The sequence below is a fragment of the Rhipicephalus microplus genome, chromosome 2, assembly GCF_043290135.1.
Source record: "Rhipicephalus microplus isolate Deutch F79 chromosome 2, USDA_Rmic, whole genome shotgun sequence".
NCBI classification, from domain to species: domain Eukaryota; kingdom Metazoa; phylum Arthropoda; class Arachnida; order Ixodida; family Ixodidae; genus Rhipicephalus; species Rhipicephalus microplus.
In genome coordinates, this window is record NC_134701.1 from 257,021,206 (window position 1) to 257,047,552 (window position 26,347).

The 26,347-nt window shown below is 49.5% G+C and overlaps 1 protein-coding gene across 2 annotated transcripts in view; it reads right to left on the minus strand.

Moving 5' to 3' along the window:
- LOC119170077 (cell adhesion molecule Dscam1-like) overlaps window positions 1–26,347 on the minus strand; it is a 295,537-nt gene that overhangs the window by 6,752 nt on the left and 262,438 nt on the right. For both annotated transcript variants that reach the window (XM_037421113.2, XM_075880186.1), the window contains exons 16-19: window positions 16,458–16,625; window positions 3,532–3,602; window positions 2,669–2,906; window positions 143–241 (exon numbers count right to left, since the gene is read on the minus strand). In XM_037421113.2, coding sequence (XP_037277010.2) covers window positions 143–241; window positions 2,669–2,906; window positions 3,532–3,602; window positions 16,458–16,625 — 576 coding nt within the window. The remainder of the gene's footprint in view (window positions 1–142; window positions 242–2,668; window positions 2,907–3,531; window positions 3,603–16,457; window positions 16,626–26,347) is intronic.

The following is a 26,347-nucleotide window of genomic DNA, read 5'->3' on the forward strand; positions in this document are numbered from 1 at the left end:
CTATCCGTACCCTGGAACAGCGTAAGGTGTGGGCTATCCATTCTACACTATCCCAGCAACAACGTCATTGCTAGGGTTACGCAACCCTTGACATCACATTGGAATTACTGTAGGCGCACTCTTGTCAGAGAAGTGTACACACCTGTGACGGGGTTTGGGTCACCCGGAGCGCGGTCCCACTTGAGAGAAACGGAGGTGAAAGATGTACCTTCTACTTGGAGATCAGGTGGAGACGGAGGATCTGTTGACAGGATGAGGGAAGTCTGTTTGAAATTATATCTCGGATTGACTTAAAAAAAGATAAGAGCATAGGGCATGAATAGTAATTCAGGGAAATCCATAGAAACATATCGGTGTACAACTTGAGCACAGGAAAGGCTCCTTATCTCATTGTTACGAGACCTTGTGCGTGAGCAACCTTTGTTTGAAAGGAAAAAAAAGTGGCCGCCACGCAATGGGCTGTCAACCATTACACAATACAGAACCTAGTAAGTATAATAATATAATCGGAAAATCAGAGCGCTATTATGGCTAAAAACTGGGCCTGCAAGGACGGTCATAATTCCGAGGTTTTAATGCGATAGCGTTATTGAGCTCGTTTCTCAGAAATTTTGGTGTCGGCGTTGTTGTCGACCTTGGTGACAATTGCTGTGAGCAAAAAATCGTCTTGCACGTGAAAGAAAATTCAATAAACATGCAAATCAAATAAATAAAAAAATACAGTGAAAATAACTTCCTCTGCATGGACTTGCAGCCAACGTAACATGTCATGCAAAAACACGTGTGATCTATATATGCTTCGTAATACAACATGTATTAGGGCAGTGATAATGACTGGTACAAGAGTACATTGCGATAGGGTGTAGAAACATGTAACTATTATGAATTTATGGTTTAAAGCGGGCCACCCACTACAGAAGGCACACATGTTACTGCACCTTTTTCCTTAAGGCCACGTAGTGGGTGCACGGCAAGTTAGAAAAGATTTCACGCGCACAATTTTTGATGGCTTAAAGCACGCTACCCAATGCACAGAAAGCAGACGTATGCGAAATTTTTCCGTACACAAGCCTTTTTGAACTCATCACGCAGTAGAAACAGGATGTCATTGTCGTAATAAAGTCGTAAGAGCGAAGCTTAAGGGTGTCCCAATTTTCTATAATCATTTGATGGTATCGTTCGATACCGCGACCTTCTGGTGCGCGTTTGTGGTGCCTTTACTTCTCCATTGTTTCCGTGTTTGCACGATTAGTCTTTTAACTTGTGATATACATGCCTCATCTTGCTCTATGTAGTATACAAGCTATTTACGAAGGTAATTGCTAACAGAGTAAAGAAAACATTTGAATTCAATAAACCAAAGGAACAAGCAGGATTTTGAACAGGCTACTCAAATATTGACCACATTCATACTATCAATCAGGTAATGGAGAAATGCTCAGAATATAACCAACCACTATACATAGCCTTCATAGATTACGAGAAGGCGTTTGATTCAGTAGAAATATCAGCCGTCATGCAGACACTGCGGAATCGGGGCGTAGATGAAGTATATATAAACATTCTGGAAGAAATCTACAGGGGATCATCTGCTAGCATAGTACTTAATAAAGAAAGCAATAGAATACCAATCAAGAAGGGTGTAAGGCAGGTGGACACAATCTCCCCAATGCTATTTACCGCATGCTTACGAGAGATTTTCAGAAGCCTAGAATGGGAACAGTTAGGGATAAGAGTTAATGGAGAGTATCTTAGTAACGTGCGCTTCGCCGATGACATTGCATTGCTGAGTGACTCAGGGGACGAATTGCAACTCATGATTACGGAGTTAGACAAGGATAGCAGAAAGGTGGGTCTTAAAATTAATCTGCAGAAAACGAAAGTAATGTACAACAACCTCTGAAAAGAGCAGCGCTTCGAGATAGGTAATAGTGCACTTCAAGTTGTGAGAGACTATGTCTACTTAGGGCAGGTAATAACCACAGAGCCTAACCACGAGATTGAAGTAACTAGAAGAATATGAATGGGGTGAAGCACATTCGCAAAGCACTCTCAAATTATGACAGGTAGATTGCCACTATCCCTCAAGAGGAAGGTATATAACAGCTGTACCTTGCCGGTACAGCTGTTACGGAGCACAAACTGGAGACTTACAAAGAGGGTTCAGCTTAAATTGAGGACGACGCAGTGAGCAATGGAAAGAAAAATGGTAGGTGTAACCTTAAGAGACAAGAAGAGAGCAGAGTGCAATAGGGGACAAACGGCGGTTAAGGATATCATAGTTGTAATAAAGAAGAGGAAATAGACTTGGGCTGGGCACGTAGCGCGTAGACAGGATAACCGCTGGTCATTAAGGGTAAATAACTGTATTCCCAAAGAAGGGAAGCGGGTTAGGGGGAGATAGAAGGTTAGTTGGGCAGTATAGATTAAGAAGTTTGCGGGTATAAATTGGCTGCAGCAAGCACGGGACCGGGTTAACTGGCGGAACATGGGAGAGGCCTTTGTCCTGCAGTGGACGTCGTCTTGGCTGGTGATGATGATGATGATGATAGACGTCTCTGTCTCATCAGTGTACTCGTGATTCTTGAGACATTAAAATTAACACGTACGGACATGAATCAATGACGAATCCGAGTGGCGTACCACGAGGCCACTTCACAACACTCACCGCTATCGAGCGTCTGCACGACCACCTCGTCAGACGGTGGTCCGGCGCCCTTGTTGTTGTAGGCCTGCACGATGACGCTGTACTGCGTGAATCGTGACAACGAAGAGAGCACGCACTCCTCGCGGCCCTCTGCGCCCAAGTCGAGTGTCTTGTAGATGTACGGGTCTGACGAGGCCGCCACACGGTAGCCCACGTAGTAGCCCTTGATGGCACCGAAGTGAAACTCCTTGCTCGGCGGCTGCGTCATGGGGGTGCCAAAAAAAGATGCGCTCCTAAATCTCAATGCACACCCTTCATTTTTTCTAGATATATGCAGGACGTGCATTAAGACTGAATTTGAAGTGAATTATTTCCAGCATTACCCAACCTGGTGATCTAGTAGGTAAGGTCCATGCTCGACTGCTGCTCGTAGAACCTAATCCCGGTCGCGCCGGCTAAATGTCGCTGTATAGGCGAGCAGCTAGATTGTCGTGTACGTATTTAGTGCAATATTCATTTCCGGAGCCTTCCTCTATGGTGTCTATTATATTCCCAGCATTGTTTCGGGAAGCGAAAATTTCAACAATCATTAGGATTATTTTCAATCGCAGCACTAACTATCTTGTAAATTCTACATTCAGTCACAGCTAGTTATCAATCAGAAGCACAAATCACAAAGTTCAATTGAAATATTTTCGATTCCAGCACTGACTATCTTGTCACTTCTACATCTATTCAGCGTTAGTTATAAGTCAATCTGCAGGTTAGAGTCAACTACTTCATCTGGTGAGGGTTTTTCAAATTCTCGAACAGTGCACCTTCATAAACAGATGTAGCTAAGCCATCGTTTCGAAAAACGTGTGCACGTCTGATAGATATCTTACCTTCCAAGTAATCTTCAGGGATTGCGAGCTTAGTGGTTGTGCCCTGACTTTCGTTGGTGGCCCTCCGGGCGCTATGGAAGTCACGGGAAAGAAAAAAAAGTGTTCGAAACAAGTAATTACAAATACTAATAATTAATATTGATTATTTTTACTGTGAGCCAAGTGATTGGTGCCATTACACAGAGGGTGTTACGTAATACGTAACATTCACTTCACACAAAAAAGCATTGTCCCATAGCACAAGAACTTTGCGTTTTCTCTGCTGTCTAAAAAATCACAGCGTTGCCGCAAAGGCGAAGAAATGAAAGCAATAGCAACAAATTGGCAGGTCACGCGCAGAATCGTAAGCAGATCGAAATGAGCCCCACGTTTCTCACGCACAAATGACGCACGAAACGTACTCACAGGTACAGATGAATGCGAATAAGCGTTTCAGTTACTTTGCCCTGTCTGAAAAGCGCCCCCTTTTCGTAAACAGAGGATGTGCAACGATTGCAGTACTTTTGTGCGCCCGGTAACTACAACAGAATACGTACAAGACGTACAATCCTCCCTACTGCAAGATAAGGCTGCGCGATCGAGCGTACAGCCCGTTATTCTCTACGCGGGACAAAGTACGCGTTAGAGATGAGAGCCGTCGCGCGCTCATTGCGCCAGCTCGTTGATAATGCTGAAAACACAATAGCCTCCCCCTTCCCTCAAGATGCCCGCCAACAGCGGTAAGTGGTAGATATAAATAGCTTGCCATTTGAACGTCTACGGAGGTACCTCTCGATGGTTCAGATAAAGATAAAGAAAAAAAACCTCTCGACGGCTCAGTGGTTAACGCCTCGCATTCACGACGCGGTCGTCTCACGTTCGATTCCATGCGCCGGAGTCTTTTTTTCTAGATTTTTCTTCTTCTTGCGTTTTCATATACATAGGTATGTATACATATTGTCACGTTACTCTCGACAAACTTGATAAAAATGGGCTCGTTTAGTCAACTACCTAATGTTGTGCCACAGACATGTTCCTCGTTCGGGAGCACGTCTCACAAGATCGAGCCCTGTTTCAACAAACTGTCTCCCCCCCCCCCTCCCAGCACCGCCTTCCGTGCAGAAGAACCGTGCAGTTCCGGGGATAACGTCGCTTCCTCCGCCGAACCACTTTGCAGTTCCGGTTATGGCTACGTCTCCCCCTCTGAGCCCGAGAACTGGTCTGAGAGAATGGACCAAAGACGCTATTTAAGGCCGTGCCGGCCCCATGTTAGAATGATTTTGCCCCAGCCGACGTTGTCGTGCTGGCCGGCTCTGTAAAACGACAACCTGCTACAGTAAACGCTACTTTTGTTGCTGTTTTCCAAACGGATTGCCTCCCTGTTTCACCTTCGGGTTAAGGCTTCTTTGAAGTCCGCTCGACGGCTCGCCGCTCTTCGCCACCGCTACCATCGCGACAGAGCAAATTCATAACAGTGGTTGGCAGCTCCGGGATACGATATCCTACGTTTGGCACGCCGGATCAGACCCCTGTCCTCAACGTTTTGCTGCTCTGGGACCCGCTACCCCGATCTCAACGGCTGAAAAGTTGGATCGGATCTCCGAGCACGAGGACGACCGCCGTGATAGCGTTTGGCTACGCTGCGATACGCTACCATGTTCTCATTGTTCGGCAAGCTGGGACAAGCAACTCCGGATCTCAACATTGGCAAGTTGGACCGGATCCCGGAAGGCCTGATACTGTTCGACGGCAGCCACGGGTTGGACCATCGTCGGCTACTTTGGTTGGGTGAGTGCCCAACGTTTACTGTTCATTTCGCCAGACCTCTCTAGCACAGGCAGATGTTAGGAGAGCGTTTTGTGTTTTGTTGGTTGTAATTTATTATTCACGTGCTCTAAACTACGAGATTAGCTTTAGAGTACGGTGAATATCAGTAGTAGAGCATCATGAGGGACGAGATCGCAATGAAGCAGTACCTGGTGCAGGACCTCTTCGAAATTTGTCGAGCCATGGGGATTTTCACCGGGTCCGCTAAAACAAGGGAAGCGATTTTCGAGGTGATGCGGACAGAAAATGTGACTGCCGATGAGGCTGACGAGTTTTGGGAGCTCATCTGTGAGGAAAAGCAGAAGGCCGAAGAGCGAGAGGATAGAAGGCACGAACAATGAAAGGCCGAAGAAGCTCAAAGGCACGAACAATGAAAGGCCGAGCAGAGACGAAAAAGGACAGAGCATGCTCTCAAAATGAGAGAGCTTGATTTTAAAATTCAAGCATCTAAGTGAGAGCGAGCGAAACAGCGGCACCACAGCTTTCAGACAGGCGAAAACATCGCGCATTTTCTGGATGATTTTGAAGTTGTTTGCACTAATGTGGGTGTTAGCCGCGACCTTTTGGTGGAGAAGCTCGCCACGTTGTTGCCGCGCAAAATCGCGCATGTTTTGAGTTGTTTACCTTACCAGGAAGCAGGAGATTTTGGTCAGGCTAGATATGCTTTGAATAAATATTTCTTCATTTCAAGTCCTGCTGGAAGTCAGAGCGATAGTAACAGCGCTGAAGCAGGTGGAAAGGCGCTAAAGGTAAGGCGCTGGAAGTCAGGTAAGGCGCTGGTGAGGCGCTGGAAGTCAGAGCGATAGTAACAGCGCTGAAGCAGGTGGTAAGGCGCTAAAGACGCCCGCCAAAAAGAGCGAGAGGACGAAGCGTGCCGTAGAGCGCTGGAGGACGACGCGCGCAGTAAGGCGATGGGGGCCCGTCGCACAGCGCTTCAGGATGAGGAAAGTCGCGAGGCATCTGACGCTGAGGCCCGTCACAAGGTGCAAAACACCGAAGTGCGTCAGAGAGATCCGGGCACTGAGAAGCCTCACGAAGAGTTAAGGGCGGAGGCCCATCGGAAACCTCGAGACGCAGAGGCACATCGTAAAGCGATAGAGATGGAGCCGCTGCGCAGCGCACGCGATCAGGATGAATCGCGTCAAAGAGAGCATGAAGCCGACTTCGAAGGCCAGAGAATTAGGGCCATCCACGACAGCGATAGACCCCCACAGATCAAAAGCTCTCTAGGCGTGTTTGTCGGCTTTGAAGGCATCGGGAATCCCGTTCTGTCGCAAGCAGAGACAGTTAGCAACGGGCCCGAAGAAAGCCTAGCTAACCAGTCTAGAGTTTTGGCAGAACCTGTCGAAGGCAGCGCACTTGTTAATAAGTGTGTCGGGGCTTCCAGCAATCCTAGCCATTCAAAAAGGAAAAGGCCTCGGCAAAAGCGTAGCGCGGAAGAGACGAGAAGCGTCAAACAAGTTAAAGCAGTTGTTAAGTGCCGTGACGTCTTCATTCGAGAAGCCAGGTTCAGGGCTACGCGTAGGATCGCGAAAGGGTTCTATAGGAAATGTTTGAGACTCATACCATCACTGAGACCGAGATTAGGCGGGAAGCACATGAAGAAAGACCGAATTTCAGGGAAATTCGAACGCCGAGATCCCCGCCTGGTCTTATCCTTTTCACTGCTGCGTAGATGCAAGCAAGTGGGGAAACGTTGTGAACGCTTGAGCGGTAACACGAGCGGTTGTTCTCCACCATGGCGAAAAGGTCGCTGGTCGAACCGAAGGGGTAAACGACGCAGTGCAGGTGCCCCTTTCTTCGAGTTAAGTGGGTGTACGTCAAAAGACGGTGCTACTAAGTTCGGCGAACAAGTTGGTTCGCCGTCCCATTGTTTAGACCGCAACCCTCGAAAGCTGTGGAGTGCGCGACTCCCCAGAGTTCGTCTGAGATAGTGCTGCCTTACCATAATAACTTTTTCTAAGAATAACTTTTTCTAGTTGTGTTGCTCACCGATGAGGAAGCAATGCGTTTGAATATTTTGTAAGTTTTACTTTCGTTCTCATAGAAAAAACTGACATTGCTATGTTTGTTTCACTATTTTGTTTTCATAATATTTCAAAAGATAACCGTCAGTGTGTTTTATTTTAACAGAGAAGGCTGAGTAAAAGCTCCTGTTTAAAGTACCTTCTCGGTTTCGCATTACGTTTAAGTATGCACGTAAATTGAGGTCAACTTTTCACTTTGTTTTGTACAACGCACGCAAGTTTGATTTTCGGTCTTATTTTCTTAGTTTTTCAAGCGTGCTTACTCTTGTCGTGATGATCGTTGGCGGTGCGCATTGAATGATTGCTTGTAGGATGACGAACTTTGTTATGTTTAACAGTCTGACACTTGCAAGCGACGCCAATGTGCGTGATTCAGAATTACTTGGTATACTAAATTGTAGTTTCGGTGCTAAATTGAGCAATCCTCAGAAGCTTCGATCGTCCAAACTCTGCCTAAATCACAATTGAGAATCGCTTGAAAACAAAAAAATTCTGTTTGGTTTAGCGGTGTCATGCACTGACACTTAGCTAAAGGAGTGTCAGCACTGTGTATTCCTCCTCAGATACATTGCTCGTGATGCTATTTTTTTTAGCTCAGTTAAAGCTCGAGGAAATATTTTCGTTTCTGCTGGTCTGGCGATTTGATCAGCATTTGGAGGGTGCTTGCTTTGGCCAGAGTGGTTTGGCTTTGTGTTCGAGTCCGTCGTTCCAGTGAACCTCTGCAGGCCTATGGAAGTCTCAACGGGCGGAGAGAGCGGAACGGCTACCGACGGTCAACCAGCATCCCTCCTTCCGAGCCACGCTGACGGCTCAAAACTCCGGGTGCATTGTCTGGCGGCGGGGGTGCTGTTGTGCCACAGACATGTTCCTCGTTCGGGAGCACGTCTCACAAGATCGAGCCCTGTTTTGACGAACTGTCTCCCCCCCCCCCCTCCCAGCGCCGCCTTCCGTGCAGAAGAACCGTGCAGTTCCGGGGATAACGTCGCTTCCTCCGCCGAACCACTTTGCAGTTCCGGTTATGGCTACGTCTCCCCCTCCGAGCCCGAGAACTGGTGTGAGAGAATGGACCAAAGACGCTATTTAAGGCCGTGCCGGCCCCATGTTAGAAAGATTTTGCCCCAGCCGACGTTGTCGTGCTGGCCGGCTCTGTGAAACGACAACCTGCTACAGTAAACGCTACTTTTGTTGCTGTTTTCCAAACGGATTGCCTCCCTGTTTCACCTTCGGGCTAAGGCTTCATCGAAGTCCGCTCGACGGCTCGCCGCTCTTCACCACCGCTACCATCGCGACAGAGCAAATTCATTTGAAACACCAAGCAGCGGCTCAGAGAGATCGTCTTTGTCTTCTTTCCCCCTTCGATCTCACCCAAGCAAACTATGTGGAAATAGTCCCCCCCTTTGAAAGCATCGACTCGATGCTCGTAAATAAAAAAATGAAGGTATACACACGCGGATATAGAGAACCAAAAAAGGGAGAGTGCCACTACTCGCAGCGCAAATGAGGAAGTTTCGCCAACGCTTGCGCCAAGCGCAAAAAGAAAAGGCATAAAAACACAGGAGAACACAAACAGCAGCAGCAACGTAAAGTCACAGCATGTCGTAGCACGTGAAACCACAAGGGCTACTGTGTGAAGTAGGGCTTCAGCCGAACGACATGCACGGTTTCGGGCCGAAGCTGTCGACGAGAAGACGCTTCGCCGTCCGGAAATACCTCGTAGGTAACATCTGTGACTCGTCTAAGAACCTTGTACGGTCCAAAATAACGGCTTAGGAGTTTTTCGGATAAGCCTAGTCGCCGGACAGGGATCCACACCCACACTCGGTCCCCAGGGTGGTAGGTGACATTTCGATGGCGGAGGTTGTAACGTCGTGCGTCTGCATCTTGTTGGTGAGTGGTGTTTATGCGAGCTAACTGACGAGCTTCTTCGGCGTATTGAGTGTATTGCTCAGCATCGTGAGCAAGTTCATTGTTTTGGTCGCATGGAAGCATAGCATCGAGCATGGTTCGCACGTTGCGTCCGTAAATAAGTCGGAAAGGCGGAAATCGCGTTGTTTCTTGCGTTGCCGTATTGTAAGCAAACGTGATGTATGGAAGAATCTCGTCCCTGGTTTTGTGTTGTATGTCCACGTACATTGACAGCATGTCCGCTATGGTCTTGTTAAGCCTCTCTGTCAGTTCATTGGATTGCGGATGATAAGCCGTTGTTTTTCGATGACTTGTGCAGCTCAGTTTAAAAATGTCCTCCATCATTCGTGCTGTAAACGACGTCCCTCTGTCCGTAATCACGCATGACGGGGCACCATGCCGTAGGACGATTTGGTGCACGAAGAACTGCGCGACTTCAGAGGCTGTGCCACGGGGTAACGCTTTTGTTTCAGCGTAACGCGTAAGATAATCTGTCGCAACTATAATCCATTTGTTCCCAGAGGACGACAAAGGGAAGGGCCCGAGAAGGTCCATTCCCACGAGGTCAAACGGTGTCCGTGGTGGTGCGATCGGCTGGAGCAGGCCGGCGGGTTTCACAGGCGGAGTCTTGCGGCGGTGGCACTCACGGCAGCCTTTCACATATCGATGTACACTAGTTGATAGTCGTGGCCAGTATTACTGTTGTCGTACGCGGGCGAGAGTTCGCGAATAGCCCAAACGGCCTGACGTGGGCTCGTCGTGGCACGCAAGGAGGATCTCATCACGCATGTCGGCAGGAACAACGAGTATGAAGGCTTTGTCGCTACCACGGGCGTTTTTCTTGTAAAGAATGCCTCTTGTTAGACAAAAAGAGGACAGTTCGCGAGCAATGTTTTGAGAGACCTGAGAGTTGCGGCCTTCCAGGGAATTAATGACTGGGCGTAATTCGTCGCCTGCCCGCTGCTTTGACATAAATTCGGAGTCGCTAACTGCTCCGAGAAAAGCATCTTCATCTTCGGAGCCCCTGACAGCGTTCCCCACAGGTGCTCGAGGAAGCGCGTCGGCGTCTACGTGTTTGCGTCGTGACCTGTACACAATCGTAATATTAAACTCCTGCAAACGCAAACTCCACCGTGCGAGACGGCCGGATGGATCTCTTAGATTTGCCAGCCAGCAGAGCGAGTGGTGGTCAGTCACCACTTTGAAGGCACGACCGTAGAGGTAAGGCCGAAATTTGGTCGTCGCCCACACGACTGCGAGGCATTCTTTTTCTGACGTAGAATAGTTGGTCTCGACTCGAGAAAGAGTACGACTGGCGTAAGCTATCACATGCTCAACGCCGGCGTGTCGTTGTACAAGGACAGCGCCAAGTCCGACGTTGCTGGCATCTGTATGAATTTCTGTAGCAGCGTCCTCATCAAATGGGGCAAGAACAGGGGCTGTTTGCATTCTCTGTCGTAACTCTGTGAACGCTGTATCTTGTTCTGCGCCCCAAGTAAAGGGTACGTCATCTCGGGTGAGTCGCGTAAGAGGTTCAGCTATCTTCGAGAAGTTGGCGATAAATCGGCGATAATACGCGCACACGCTGAGGAAACGGCGTACTGCTCTCTTATCTGATAGAACAGGGGAGGCGGCGACAGCAGCAGTTTTGTCTGGATCAGGTTGCACTCCATCCGCACTAATGACATGTCCCAGAAATTTCAGCTCTTCATAGCCGAAATGGAATTTTTGGGGTTTCAGCGTGAGTTCAGCTGTGCGAATGGCTTCCAGAACCTTTCTCAGACGCTTCAAATGTTCTTCAAAGCTCTCGGAAAAGATTACCACATCATCGAGGTAGACAAGGCAGCTTTACCACTTCAAGCCAGCGAGAACTGTGTCCATCATCTTCTGAAAAGTGGCTGGTGCAGAACAGAGGCCGAAGGGAAGAACTCGAAATTCGTAAGGTCCGTCTGAAGTCACAAACGCGGTTTTTTCTCGGTCTTGTTCATCCACTTCAATTTGCCAATAGCCACTCTTTAGATCGATGGACGAAAAATACTTCGCACGTTGTCACCTGTCGAGGGAGTCGTCGACCCGTGGAAGCGGGTAGACGTCCTTTTTTGTGACGCTATTAAGCTTCCTGTAGTCCATACAGAATCGCAGCGTTCCGTCTTTTTTCTTTACTAGAACGACTGGCGAGGACCAAGCGCTGCTGGATAGTTGAATAATCCCGTCATCGAGCATCTCTTTTACTTGTGTCTGAATAGCCTCGCGTTCTTTGGCAGAAACGCGATAAGGCTGCTGCCGGATGGGGCGGACGTCATCGTCGGTAATAATTCGATGGTTCGTGAGGTGTGTTTGACGGACTTTAGAAGAAGAGGCGAAGCAAGATCGAAACTCCCTTAAAAGGTCATGAAGTGCAGCCTTTCTCTCGTCTGACAGCGTCGAATTAATGTCGATGCTCTCTAGAAATTCCTTATCCTCATGCGTTTCCTCGGACGCGAAGCACTCCGTGACGTCGGCAACGGGGTCTGCATAAGCTAGGGTGGTTCCGCGGAAAAGATGCCGGTGCTCGTAATTGAAGTTCGTAGCTAGTATCGTTGACTGTCCGTCACGGATGCGCACAATACTTCGGGCGGTGCATACACCTTGGAGCAGCAGAAGTGAAAGGTTCCTTTCATCCACCACGTCGCCGTCTTGGAAGTCTTCACAAGTGACTTCGGTGGGAACAGTTGCTCGAGGTGGCAGCATCACACTGTCGTCAACAACACGCAGTGCAGGTCTACGGCAGTTATCAGCGTCTCGATCTGTTGCGCCTGGAGTCGAGAAGGTCACGATGCGCTCACGGAGATTTATGATGGCACCGTATTCCCGAAGGAAGTCCATGCCGATAATCAGCTGACGCGAACAGTCACGAAGAACGAGGCAGCTGAGCACAAACGTTGACGCACGAATTTTCACTCTTGCGGTACAGCGACCCAGCGGTGTTACAACGTGTTCTCCAGCTGTTCGAATTCGCGTTCCATTCCACGGCGTGATCACTTTCCTGAGATCTTTCGCTAGCCTCCCGCTGATGATCGAATAGTCTGCACCAGTGTCTACCAATGCACTGACCTGAAGACCGTCAACCAGCACAGGTATGTCGAGTGACACGCGGTCACTAGGTTCAGATGTGGATGTCGGCGTTTCTTCGGCACTGCGATTATTCTCTGACGAAATGCCTTCGGCGTTGCGTGCAAGCGTCGATGGGAGGTCTTCCGCACTTTGGGTCCCAGCGACCTTGCCCCCGAAGGCCGCTGCCTTCAGTTTTCCCGACGAGGGCTCGGGGAGCGTTCCCGTGCCGTCACCCCGAAACGTGGCCCAGTGGCTGCGGGTCTCCTCGGAGATGGTGACCGCGATTGCCGTCGTGTAAAGGGTGCACGCTGTTGCGCGAGATACTCTTCGATATCCCTTGGCCTTTGACCGATTCGGGGACGAGGGGAATTGACGGAAAATCCGCGCAGTCCAAGTTGCTGGTATGGGCATTCGCGGTAAATGTGACCAGCCTCACCGCAATGATAGCAGAGCGGTCGTCTGTCTGGCGTACGCCAGAGATCAGACTTGCGCGTCGGTGCACGGCGACTATCGATGTCCAAATCAGCGTGCGCTGACTGAATCGCGACTGACGGCATCATTGTCTAGATCGGGACGTATGGCATTGTCTGTATCGAGACGTGCGGCACTGTCTGGATTGGGACGTGCGGCACTGGCTGTATCGGGGCTCCTTGACACGAAAGAGGAGTGGCAGATCGCAAGGCTTCCGCGTACGTACGACGGCGACTGTCAGTAGACACAGGAGCCGTTTCCGGATCAACCGACGTGGGCGGAAAACGATGGGCGTGCAGCACCTACTGGACCTCGTCGCGGATGACACTAGTGATAGAAACAACATCGATTTGTATTGTCCCGTACATCTTTTCCATTTCTTCCCGGACGACAGATCGAATGATCTCACGAATCCATTCGAGGCTCTTGCTCCCAGGGGTGGCGAAAATTTCGGGAGTTGAGACAGCATACACTTGACGGTCAAACAGAGCAGACCATTGGTGCAGTACTCGCACCATTGTTGCCGCTTCAGTAAGGAACACTGCAACACTTTTGGGGGGACTACGCACCAAACCAGCAAAAAGTTGTTCCTTCTTACCACGCATGAGGTGGCGCAACTTTTTTTCTTCTGCCATAGCAGGATCCGCTCGCTTGAAAAGCCGTGTCATGTCCTCGACGTACATCGAGACGGTCTCGTTGGGCATCTGGATGCGTGATTGTAGTGCACGCTCCGCCCGTTCGCGGCGGTCAGGACTCCTGTAGGTCTCCAGGAGGCGACGCTGGAACTCGCGCCAAGATGTCAGAACATCCTCCTTGTTCAAAAACCACGTCTTGGCACCGTCTTTTAGGCAAGTGTACACGTTCCGCAGCTTTGCGACATCATCCCAGTAATTTATTGATCGCTGCGACACGTTCGAACTCACTCAGCCAGTCGTCAACATTTTCATGCTGCTCTCCTTGAAAGGGGCTAGGCATGAGCTGGCTCTGGACGGTGCAGTAGATCGGCGTGGAAGGTGTCGGAGCTTGCATGGGATCTTGTGTCGAAGTCATAGTCGCTGCGTCAGTGGTTGGTGTCTCAGGCGGTAGGCCTCGTTGGCGGCGGCTTACTCTATGAACAGGAGTGTCCACGGGTGCAGGGCTTGTGTTCCGGCTGCTGGACGGGGTCTTGGGCATCGGGTGGATCGTGAGACGTTGTACACAGAAACTCCACCAGTCTTGTCACGTTACTCTCGACAAACTTGATAAAAATGGGCTCGTTTAGTTGACTACCCAAGCAGCGGCTCAGAGAGATCGTCTTTGTCTTCTTTCCCCCTTCAATCTCACCCAAACAAACTATGTGGCAATATACGGTGCATGACATCTACTCCAACGTCCACGTCAACGCCAATGCCCACGTCAACGGCGGTGGCGAAATCCAGCCAAGAGTGTCCATAATAAAAATAACAGATGAATAACCACTTCAGAAAATTAAGTAACGAAGAACAGTGACTATAGAGACAAAAATCAATATAAAATGCTTGCACCACAAGTTCCCAACCACGAATACAAAAAACACTGTCTATCGCATCTTCAAAGTTGACTGACGTTGTTTTTGAACATCCGCATTGGGCGTATTATTCCACATTTTCATTGTATCTGGGAAAGGAAATGGCGGAAGGCACTTCAAAGAAGATCGGTAGCTTTAGTAGATGGACCTCACTGAAATAAGTATCACTTGAATTTTGTAGGTACAGACGTTTTATTAGAACTTGAGGTAGTATATATCGAGATTGCGAGTTTTCCAAAGCACCCAGAAAGATGTGATTTAGGAGCGGCAGTGCTTACTCAGCAAAAGAGTATGCGAGAGGGAGGTGAAATTGCCGTAGAAAGTACCTTCAGTCACAGATAGGGATAAAGTTCCGCAGTGAAATACAGAGAATTCTGCCGGCGTATCCCTAGGCTGCGGGTGCCTCTATAGGGATATGCTGGCAGAATTCTCTGAATTCTCTAAACCCGTATGTTTGTTCAGTCGCAATTTTATAAAATTATTATTTATTTATTTCAAAAGTGTGCTTTTTTCTTTTGAACGTAAACTGCGTATTGTGTAAACACAATTTTTTAGGCGAAGAGGATGAAGGCTATATAAATAGATACATTCTATATTGGATAAGCTCGATGATAGCACAATGATAGCTCGTGTGTGACAGTCACAATTATCGTACTTCATAGACTAATATGAATGAAAGGGAAGTCGATCAATGAGAGAAGTACTTCGTATATATGCGACATGTGCATTCGCTACGGGGTTAATGAATGAAAAAAAAAACAAATGACGCGGAGGGAAGCATTTGCTATGAAAGAGAGATTACAGGTTGCATGGACATGTAGCATTTTGTCAAAGCCACTTACCAGATCTTTTAAATAGTTACTTTAAATTTTAAAATTTAACGGGAAACTCGAGGTTTGTTTGGCCACCTAGGCTTTTTGACGTGTTCCTGCAACTAAGTACACTGGTGCTCTCGCAGTTTGCCCTATCAAATTGCGGCCGTCATGCCCGGGAATTGAACCTGCATCCTTGACCGTAGCAGCGCGACACATCTGCTAAGCTAACAGGCTACTCACAAATGGCCCTCCAATCATCGGAAGAGTTTTTTTCGTCTGCTTTATAACTCGTAAATTCTGTACATCACAACATCGGTTGTACAATCGTTTCCAAACGAAACCCGAACATTGGCAAGCCTTCCCCATGATATAGTGCACCCTGTCCACTCATCACCATAGACAGGCACGCATAAATGAGTATAGCTGCCGACCAGTATGCACGCACCTGTCAATGGTCGTAACTGGAAAGTGCACACTATACCACCGTGAAAGCTTGCCGCGCTGTTCGCGTTTCATTTGACATGGATAGTACCTGAATATACATGGTTTTGTAATCACTTGTAATCAGTTTATCAATCGCGTCCTTCATTGTGGATTCGACTTAATTTTCATTTCTATGCAGTGCTACGAAGGCGGAAACCGCTAAGAAATGCGGAATGCCTGGCTGCACAGTACCTTGAAAATAAATCTAGTTGCAACTAAAATTTATTGCTATAAAGCAATTTATTATCACATTTACTCTTACTTTTATTTGAGTTGTCCCCAACCTTGGTATAACACTTTGAATTTCACACATGCATGAATAGTCTATCGTAATAGATGTCTGAAGGGGTTATTCTGTGACAATTCCTGTATTTTGACTCTGAGCAGTCAGCCGCAACCCATGGATAAATCAAAGCTCCTACAACACGAATTCTTCATCCCAGTCGTGCTTGCCGGTTTTACCTCGAAGCCTCTGGGTCATTCTAATTGCTAATGTCAATGTCAGGAACAATGGAATATAAAGTTCTATTTTATAATTAACAAAATTTTCACTCATAGCAGATGAATTTGGACGTTTATGATGTGAACACAGACAGAACGAAATGACTTGTATATATAACGAATCATGCGTTACGTCCCAATCATGTTTCGAAAGGTATGGTGCTCCAACTTTATAACAAGTTACCTTCACAGCGAAGTATTTCCCTTCGTTGAAAAGCCGTTAGAATGCACGCTGATATTTGGGAACATGCACCGTCCCTCAAGCGTCTGTGCACATACCTTCTTCGGCCGTAGTCGCCTTGACCGAGTGGCTGGCGTCACTGCGTCCCAGTCGGTTCTCGGCGAACACCCTGAAGTGGTACGTCATGGCGGGCTTCAGACCGCGCACGATGCCCGTGGTCTCCGTGGCCGACGTGCTCAGGTTGATCATCTTGGCGTGCCACTTTGCTGTGTTATTATTATCATTATTATTATTGCATTATTATTATATTTAGATATGGGTTTACACAAGCACACAAAGAATAATCTGCTGCCCAGAGGGGCCCACACCTGTCTGCTCCTCCAGGAAGGGGAAATCTCGCGGAAAAACAGAAATTCCAGAAAAAAACAACAAAAAACCCAGACACGGACGCAAAGTAGTAACATGAAAAATATTTATAACCGTGAGGTCGAACAAATTTTTGTCATGTAAGCTAGCAGGTGTCGATGGGCTTGATCATATCTAACCACGGTGCAAGAATACTTTAGGTGAGTGAACGCCGTTTAGCGAGCGCTTGGCGGGTAGGGACCGATTATGTTCTCGTTTGCGGAGGCCGATAGATGGCTAGTCGGACTGGGTGAGGACTGTGGCAGGCTGCTGACATATTCCGCGAAGCACACCCGTCACATGGACGACGGTTTCCAAATGAGAAATTAGGGTTATCGCGCGATAACAACCACGCGACACGCATAAAGTGACGCCGCGAAAGAAGCGGTGATAAGGGAGGAGGTTGACAGTGTGGTGAGGGTAGAGTGTACTAGAAGCTTTTGAGTGGCGCGAGCAGCTGCCTGGGAGCGGCCGTTTCGGCGTGGAATGATGCGGTGGCGCTGGCGTCGACCAATCTACCCGGGCGGATGGCTGGCAGGCGTTCCGCGTACGTGTTGGTACCTCTCTGTCGCGCCTAGTGTGAAGATGATCTCCCCCTTTTTTTTCTTATTCACATACCTCCCCTTTTTCGTGCAAATAAAGGTTATTTGACATTATTGTTATTGAAGTTGCTGAGGTCCGCACTGCAGCCCGAAGCAGCATAGCACATTGTACAATATAACGAGCGCGTTTTTTCTTTAATTTTTAAAGTGTACACATTTTAGACGAGAAACCAGCTGGCCAGTACACACCGGAAGCACCCCCCTCCCCAAAAAAAGGAATATGGTGCACACAAAACGAAGAACTCTTGGTCCATTCCACGTGAAACACCAAAGCTGGACTCAAATAAAAGGCTCATTGCTTGTGGCTGCGTGCACACACGACAAAAAAGTAGGCTTTATTGACAATGTTTGAAGAACAGCAGAGTTTTTCCAAACATCCCTTTGGTTTTAAAATATGGGAATAGATTCATTGTTGTAGGACCCACAGAAATGCAAATACGTAATACTGCAAAAGAATGTCTTAGGTGAAACATAGTAGTGGAAGATTTTGAGAGTTTAAAAAACGCAACAACACTGCAAAGCAGAGTCATAACTAATGTTAATCATAATTGATAACATAAAAATGCAAGGTTTACATATTTATAAAACAATACATTTGCAATTAAGTAAATTGTAAAAAACGTAATATATAGAGCCAGGATACAAAAGATAACATATAGCAAAGCAAACAGAATGACAGAGTTAAGGTTGTCTTTCCAAAATGCATTAAAAAAAAAGATGTTATGGTCGAAAGATTGTTTGAAGGGACACTGAAGTGCAACAATGAATTGGCTTAGATCGATGAATTATGCACCGAGATACCTAATGCTGCTAAATTTACCATCACAGGTTTAATACAAAAAGATTCAAGATCAAAGATTTATTTTGAGATTTCGCGTCATTATTTGCACGTTCTCTCGCTTGCAAGCCTCTTCTAGGAAAAATTGTTTTTCTTCTTGGTGTACCGTCAAAAAATTAAGAGTGTAAGAAAATATGCACGAAAAATAACAACCTTTTTACGCCACTGTAGCAATTTATAGCCTACTCAATTTTAGGTGCTTCTGTGCGCTTTTGAAACTGTAGAAGATTTCTCATCTTGACTTCATTTGCGCGTGTAGACCATGGGTAAGGTCCGATAATGGCAAAAATTAAGTTTCTGCTGCTCTACAACAGAGTGGGACGCTTGCAACAAGCTGCAGAGCATCTGAGGCTTCTCGAACAGTTACTAAACTGGACTTGCTGATTAGTTTCTCTTGCACGAACGCTTCACATTGCACGATTCCACTGTCTGCACAGGTGAAGTATACGGCTCGTTGAATGCAAAGTTCACAAGTGCTAGGATTCAGTGAGCACGCTACGTACGACACGCCAGCAAATCCAGGAAACTCGTGCAGCGCCCATGACTTTGATGGTAGGACAAGACCACGAGGGTCACCGAGAGTGACAACCGCGTCAGACGAGGGACTTGAGCTTGCCTCGTCAGCTTCGTCGCCATCTGCAGAAGTTGCACCGTTGGTATCCACAGAAAGCTGTGCAGGAGTGCTAATGCGTCGCTGTTTTCTGTTGTCATTTTCAGCCGGCACACACTGATGACGCCGCTTTGTTAGGGTCCGCGGAGCCGGAGTTTTGAGCGTCAAATATGCAGGCAGGTTGAGCAAGATCGTCGGGACTGCATCAGGGGCGAGTGTCGGCGCTCCCCTAGGAATTCGGACTTGAACACCATTGATAACATGTACGTAGTCTTTCACAATTAAATGCGGTTTGAAATGTAACTCGCACACAGCACAATCGGCGTTAAGCGGCTTGTCAAGCCGATGGAGGTTCCGCTCCCAAAGAAGTCGTCGTTCTTTGTCTTTCGGGGCCTTAAAAAGTGATAACTTCCGACTTTGTTGCACACGCGGATATCCAGTTGTGCAACCTGGCGCGTAACAATCATTTAGACGCTACTTCTTCGTCATTTCGCGACTAAAACCGAGATGCCGGCCATACCGCCGAGCCAGCCGAGTAAACCAAGTGGGAAGATTGGGCGATGGCAGCGCCACCGCTACTTTCGCCACAAGTTGGGGATGGAGAAAGCAAGGGGAAAGCGTTTCGGTCGCACCACTCAAAAGTTCTAGTACACTCTAGTGAGGGTGTTGTGGCGACGATAAATGAGCGCCGCTACTTCCCCACATACGGGGCTTTGCTACTTTAAAAGGGAGGAGGGGAGCCAGGGCAAAGTTTGTAGCGCCATCTCTCGGGTCATTGCGAAGCAGAACATTAACGGGCACCGGAGGGAGAGTCTCAGCGTTCGCTCACCTAAAGTATTGTTGGACCGTGTGTCTAACACACTTTTTCAAAAAATAGCAATTAGAAAGGGTCGCACAATTAGGCCTAGAAAGTGCATACTCTTTGAAGAACATTCCTGCATTACGAATTAGGGACGCTCTCAAATAAGGCACAAATTTCATTAAATATCCGCGCATCGCTGATAAATGAACAGATAGAAAACGAAAAAAAAATCTTATTGCAATGCATCGCAAGGGGACTGCACCTGGTCTTCAGAAGCAAATATATCCTACAAGAATTCCAAGAACGCCATTTCAAGAGCTAAAACGGGGAAAAAGAAACTACTCGGGAAGTCGCCCACAAAAGCTGATACAGGCCGAATACTATATTGTATCAGCCCTGCGTCACTAGTTGAAGCTGCGCACATTGCTTTCCTGATTTGGTTTGTTTATGAAACACTTTCCGAAAATGGGAGATGATTTAGACTCCGACCAAAAGTTCTAAGAAACCCGACGTTTCGAAACCGACTTAGTTCCTTCCTCAGAGGTGACTCAGTCACCCCTGAGTCACCCTTGAGGAAGGAACCAAGTCGTTTTCGAAACATCGGGTTGCTTCCATACTTTTGGTGTGGAGTCTAAATCATTTCCCAGTTTCATACCCAACCAGACAGACTTCTGTCGAATGTTCACATTCACTTTCCGGAAATATATTTGCTTCCCATTGAATGAGCGTCGCTAGGGGGCCACGGTGTGCGGACGCGCGTCGCATAGGCTCCGCAGATTTTCTATGGTTTTCGGCGATTTCTTTTCAGCCATTCAGTTCAGAGTATTCCCAAGTGACTTCGAAAGTCCTGCGGTCTCTCCCGATACCATTTGTGCAGGTGAACTCGTGTTTCAGTCAATTTTCGAAGATTGCCCGTACCGCCACGCTGGAACGACAGTCAAGCCAGTAGACAAGGCACGTTAGGCCTGACAAGTCGTCGGAGCAAGCGGGTGCCCCATCCGCTGCGCCAGCGCCCCAAATGGAATTCGTGCAAGTCGAAGGGGAGGAGATATCGCCGACGGAGTTCGGAAAAGAGCAGAGATGGTGCGAGATCAAACGAAACACCAAGAAGGCGGGTGGAGACGCCGACCCGGCGAAGAACCAGCAAGCAACGCCAGCGTCTACCGAGAAGGCGGCGTTTATACAGAAAGCGACGCAGTACGTGCGGAAGATCACCATGACGAGCCGAATGCCCAACCTGCCGACGGATGACTACAAGATCATCGTGCGACCCCGGGATGGCTTCAACGTATCCCACTACCAGAAGGACCGCCTCCACAGCTGCATACGCAACGCTGCAGGGGTGGGGCGCGAGGTAGCCGAGAAGGACAGCGTCTGTCTCAATGAGCGACAAAACGTTATTGTGGTAAGCACGCCGTCAGAAGATCGCGCTAGACGATATGGAGTAATTTGCAAGCTGCTAATTGGCGACCGCGAGTTCGAAGCGAGTGCCTACAGAGCGGCTCCGGAGAACACGTCCAAAGGCCTCATCAGGGGCATATCGCTAGACGAAAAGCCAGCGGACGTCGTGAGAAGTCTGGTGAACCACCGCAACCCGAACGTCCTGCATGCCAAGCGCATGGGAAACACGACCAACGTGATAATCCTTTTCGACGCCTACTACGTGCCTCGTTACGTGAAATACGGTGGGATGGTGATAAGGTGCACTCTTTACAAGAAACATATCGATATGTGCTACGAGTGTGGTCGTCTGGGACACAGGGCCGACGTGTGCCCCAACCCGAACGACAAGAAGTGCCGTGGGTGCGGATGCGGCAACCCGCCCGACGATCATCGGTGAGAGCCGGTGTGCCAACTGTGCGGAAAGGGTCACCTCACCGGAGACCACAAGTGCAAAGCTAAGTACAAGACACCCTACCTAGTCAAGCGCCGACAGTGGGAACGCAGAATGCGCGAAGAGGCTCAGGCCTCTACAGCTGTAGCAGCACAGTCAACGACGCGGAGGAGGGCTACGGACGACGCCACGCACCGCGACGACGTAGCGGCAACAGTCGATCGGCCTCGAGAAAGACCCGCGCGCGGAGCCGCACTCGCTCCCGTACTCGTTCTCGAGCCCGCTCTCGCAGCGTATCCCGACCCCGTTCAGCGAAGCCTCGCAGCACGTCGATGGCCCGAGCCAACCACACAGCTGCAGCCAAAGGCGGAGGAGAGGTTGACCCCCATAAATTGAGGTGAGTGGACGTCACCTCCAAACGCGCGCCCAGCGCACCGCTAACGCGAACCGAGACTGCCATTGATAGAAACCCAGATGTAGACAGACGCGGCAGCTCTGCTTACAAACGCAACAGCGACCCAGAAAGTCTAATGCTGAAACGATTGGATCAATGCAAATCAATAGTCCAAAAACTGCAGCAGGAAAATGCAAGGTTGAGAAACGAAATTTTCACGTTCAAGGGGGAGGCCCCGACAGTTACCTTTCCTCCTCCTCCTCCAATTAAACCCGTCGCAGCCGACGCGGCTGCTAGTACAGCCGACGCGGCTGCTTACAACTATGTGACCGCGAGTGGGCGCTTTCCGTGGTATTTGTCCGATGGCTTCGTTAAGAGTATTTATCTTGTTCAGCACTGGTCGACCTACTTCCTTGTAATCTACGCGTCTTGACTCGAGCTGTCGTTGCGGTATTGGCAAGGAATGGTGCATGTCTGAGCTATGAAGCTGCTTAATGCCACTGTGATGTGCTCCTCCTGATAATGTCGCCCTGCTGTGTGCCAGGATGCGATGGCAGCACTGTCAACTCGTACCACCGATTTCCCGAGAAAGGGGAGGACAGTCTGCGTGCCAAGTGGTTCGCAGCCATAGGCTTTGCTGAAGACGATGTGGGTGACGACGGTGAATTGCTCGTTTGCGCTCGCCATTTCAGGCCATTCGACTTTAGCGAGAGAGGTGTGGTGCGTAAGGGCATGATGCCTTCCGCGCGCCTCTCGCCTTCCTCCAACACCGGTCAAACGAGTCCATCCAAACGGAGAAAAAAGAGCGCCAGCAGGGAGTTGGAGCATTTGGAGGCATCCAACTCGATGAGCCCAACAGTCGGCCATCTCGAAGAGCCGCTCGCATGACCGCCTTGAAGATCTCGAACATGGTGAGAAAGTACAACCTGGCCGCGACTTCTGCTGCCGAAGGGGCGGACTCGGACGAGGACTTTGATCTCGCGGCCGAGGTCCGCGCCGAAGGAGGCTCTTTCAGCAAACTGCCAGTGTCACCCACAAACAGAGGAAGTCATGGAGGCTCAAGACGCGCACCCCGCACCCACTAAACGTGGGGCACTTGACCCGGAACAATTCGACGTCAAATCGCAGAAACGCGAGGAGGAATGCCGCGAACGAGTCGATAGACTCGACGACAAGGTAGACGCGATGATGACCCAACACGCGCAGCAAACCGCGCAACTTAACAACGCGATTGCTCAGCAAACCGCACAAACAGAACAGTTGAGCATTGCAATATCTCAGCTCACAAAAATGGTCGCGACGCTGCAAACGCGCATAGACAATATCGAAACGCGACTTCCGGTCGCAGTGGGTCGCCCAGTACGAACGACAGGAAAACCGTACTTTAGGCCGTTAGCCGACGAAGAGGCGCAGAATCAGCCGGATGGCAAATCATAACACCTGCAGTCACCATGGCTCGACACGAAACCACACAAACACAACGCCCACAACAGCATAACACACGGAACACGTTCACTATCTGGCAGTGGAACTGCAGGGGGTACAGGAGGAAACGGGCGCTTCTCCAACAATTCTTACGTAGCCGGCAACGACCGGACGTAATACTATTGCAGGAAACCAATGACCCGGTCAAGCTGTCGGGGTACAAATCTATAGACGAAGCTGTGACCGCGGGAGCCCCACCGGCCGCTGCAACGCTAGTGCGACGCAACCTCACCGTGGCGCAACGCGAACTTATGAACGTTAGCATACCGCATGTACTCATAGAGCTCATCCCGACCAAAGGGCGCGGCTCCGGCCTGTTTGTGCTGAACGTGTATAGCAGACCCAAAGACACCGCTTTAGCACGTTACTGCGAGAGGCGCGCGAGGCAGCTGCCGACGGGCCCTTGCTCATCGCGGGCGACTTCAACGCGCCCCACGCGGCGTGGGGGTACGGCTACGAAACGCCAAAAGGTAAGCGCCTTTGAAACGATGCGCAGAATGAGGGCCTTGAGCTCATCACAGACCCTTCCGCGCCTACGCGCAGGGGCAACAGCGTGTGTGCAGACACCTCACCTGACCTCACATTTACCAAGAACGTTGCTAGCGCGCGATGGCACAAAACACAGGAGGACCTGGGTAGCAATCACTCAGTGGTCGAGATCCAGGTCGACGCTAAACCTCACCACCGCGTTCATCGGAAAGGTACCAAGGGCAAGAACTACCGGCTGGTGGATTGGGACGCGTTTCGCAAAGTCCGGAACGAGCAGAATCATGGCAGTGCGGCGATTGAGGATATAGATAGCTAGACTACGACGCTCAAGGGGGATTTAGAAACGGCGACGCGGGAGGTTACGCCAGAAGCGCAGCTCGAAGTGGTAGACAGCAAACTCCTACGCATGTGGGAAGCCAAGCGCAGCCTGCAAGACAGGTGGAAGCGTCAACGCCACAATCAAACGCTGCGCAGACGCATAGCACGGCTAAGCAGGGACATGGAAAAGCACGCGTTACAGGTATGCAAAACGCAATGGGAAGAGATCTGCAATGAGATGGAGAACCAGCTGGGACGGACCAAGACGTGGCATCTCCTTTGGCACCTCTTGGATCCGGAGGAGACGAAAACATCGCACGCACATAAGCTTAACAAGTTGCTGCACGACTACAAAGGCACTTACGCGGAATTTCTAGATGACGTGGGAAGCCGTTACTTTCAGTCACGTAGCCCCCTCGCGCACTCGGGATACGCCTGGAAGGGTGAGGGTAACGCGCAGCTAGACGAGGACTGCAGCGTTGCAGAAGTGAGGGCGGTGCTGCACAGGCTCAACACAAAGTCGGCGCCAGGCCCGGACGGGATAACCAACAAAGTGCTACGTAACTTGGACGATGAGTCGATAGAACAACTGTCGGCTTACATGAACGAGTGCTGGAATGCGGTCGCTATACCGAACTCGTGGAAAACGGCGCGCATAATTATGATCTCAAAACCGGGCAAACGAGTACAGATTTACAACCTTCGACCGATATCCCTGACGTCCTGCGTTGGTAAGGTCATGGAACATGTGGTTCTCGCTCGCCTTACCCACTACCTCGAGGACCGAAACATGCTCCCACACACGATGCTGGGGTTCCGTCGTAACCTTTCCACGCAGGACGTTATGCTTCAACTCAAGCACGATATCGTAGACAATTCCACACGATCCACCAAAGCGATACTCGGGCTCGACCTCAAAACGTGTTCGACAACGTTAGCCATGCTGCGATACTTGAAAGTATACGAGCGTTGGGACTGGGCGAGAGAACGTACCACTACGTACAGGATTTTCTTACGGGCCGCCGGGCTCGATTAGCGATCGGCGGACTAGAATCGCAAGACATATACATGGGTTGTACGGGCACGCCGCAGGGCTCCGTAATCGCGCCCATGCTCTTTAACCTCGTGCTTGTCGGATTACCACGAAAGCTCGCTGAGATAGAAGGCCTACACCCTAGCTTATACGCCGATGATATCACCCTCTGGGTTGCCGAGGGAAATGATGGCCACGTAGAGCAAACGCTGCAGGAAGCCGTCGACGTGGTGCAGGAATACCTTCGCGACACTGGCCTCGAATGTTTTGCCGCTAAATCGAAGCTCCTGCTCTATAGACCCTCGCGCAGGGGCCGTAAACCCAAGAACGCCGATTCCACATTCGAGTGCGCATATAGAGAAATTAATGTACGCACATCAGACGGCGCTGTCATCCCACAAGTTAACACCATTAGGGTACTGGGCTTGCGCCTGTCCGCCAACGGCCACAACGGCGAAACTGTTCGCAGACTAGAGGGCGTGGTCAATGAAACAATCCGGTTGCTGAAATGAATAACAAATCGGCATAGCGGAATGAAGGAAAGCAATACCATTTGCCTGGCACATGCTTTCGTTATGAACCATATAACGTACGTCGCCTCCTACCTCAAGTGGCAGGCGACTGAACGCACCAAACTAGATTGTCTCACCCGCAAGGCGTACAAACGCGCAATCGGATTACCGGCCAATACCAGCACGGAAAAATTTCTCGAGCTGGGGTTGCACAATACTCTAGATGACATAATCGAAGCACGCAACATCGCCCAGTACGAACGTCTGGCGAAGACCAGTTCTGGTCGACACATCCTCGAGACACTGGGTATCAACTACCATACGCAGCGCGGTGAAAAGATCGGGATACCCAGACGTATTCGCGAGCGCATCGTCGTTCTGCCGTTGCCTAAGAACATGCACCCGACACATCACATCGGTCGGCGCAACAGGCGCGCCCAAGACCTTGAAAAGAAATTCGGCAATAGCAAAGACATAGTTTACGTGGACGCGGCCCATTACGACTGCCACCGCGGCTTCGCGGTCGCGATCACGGATCATGTAGGAACTTGTGTCACGAGTGCGACGATAGGCACGGAAGAGACGGAGGCGGCCGAAGAAGCTGCCATAGCCCTCGCGATAGCCACCACGGACGCCGAGGTGATAAGAGGCGACTCGCAGGCGGCG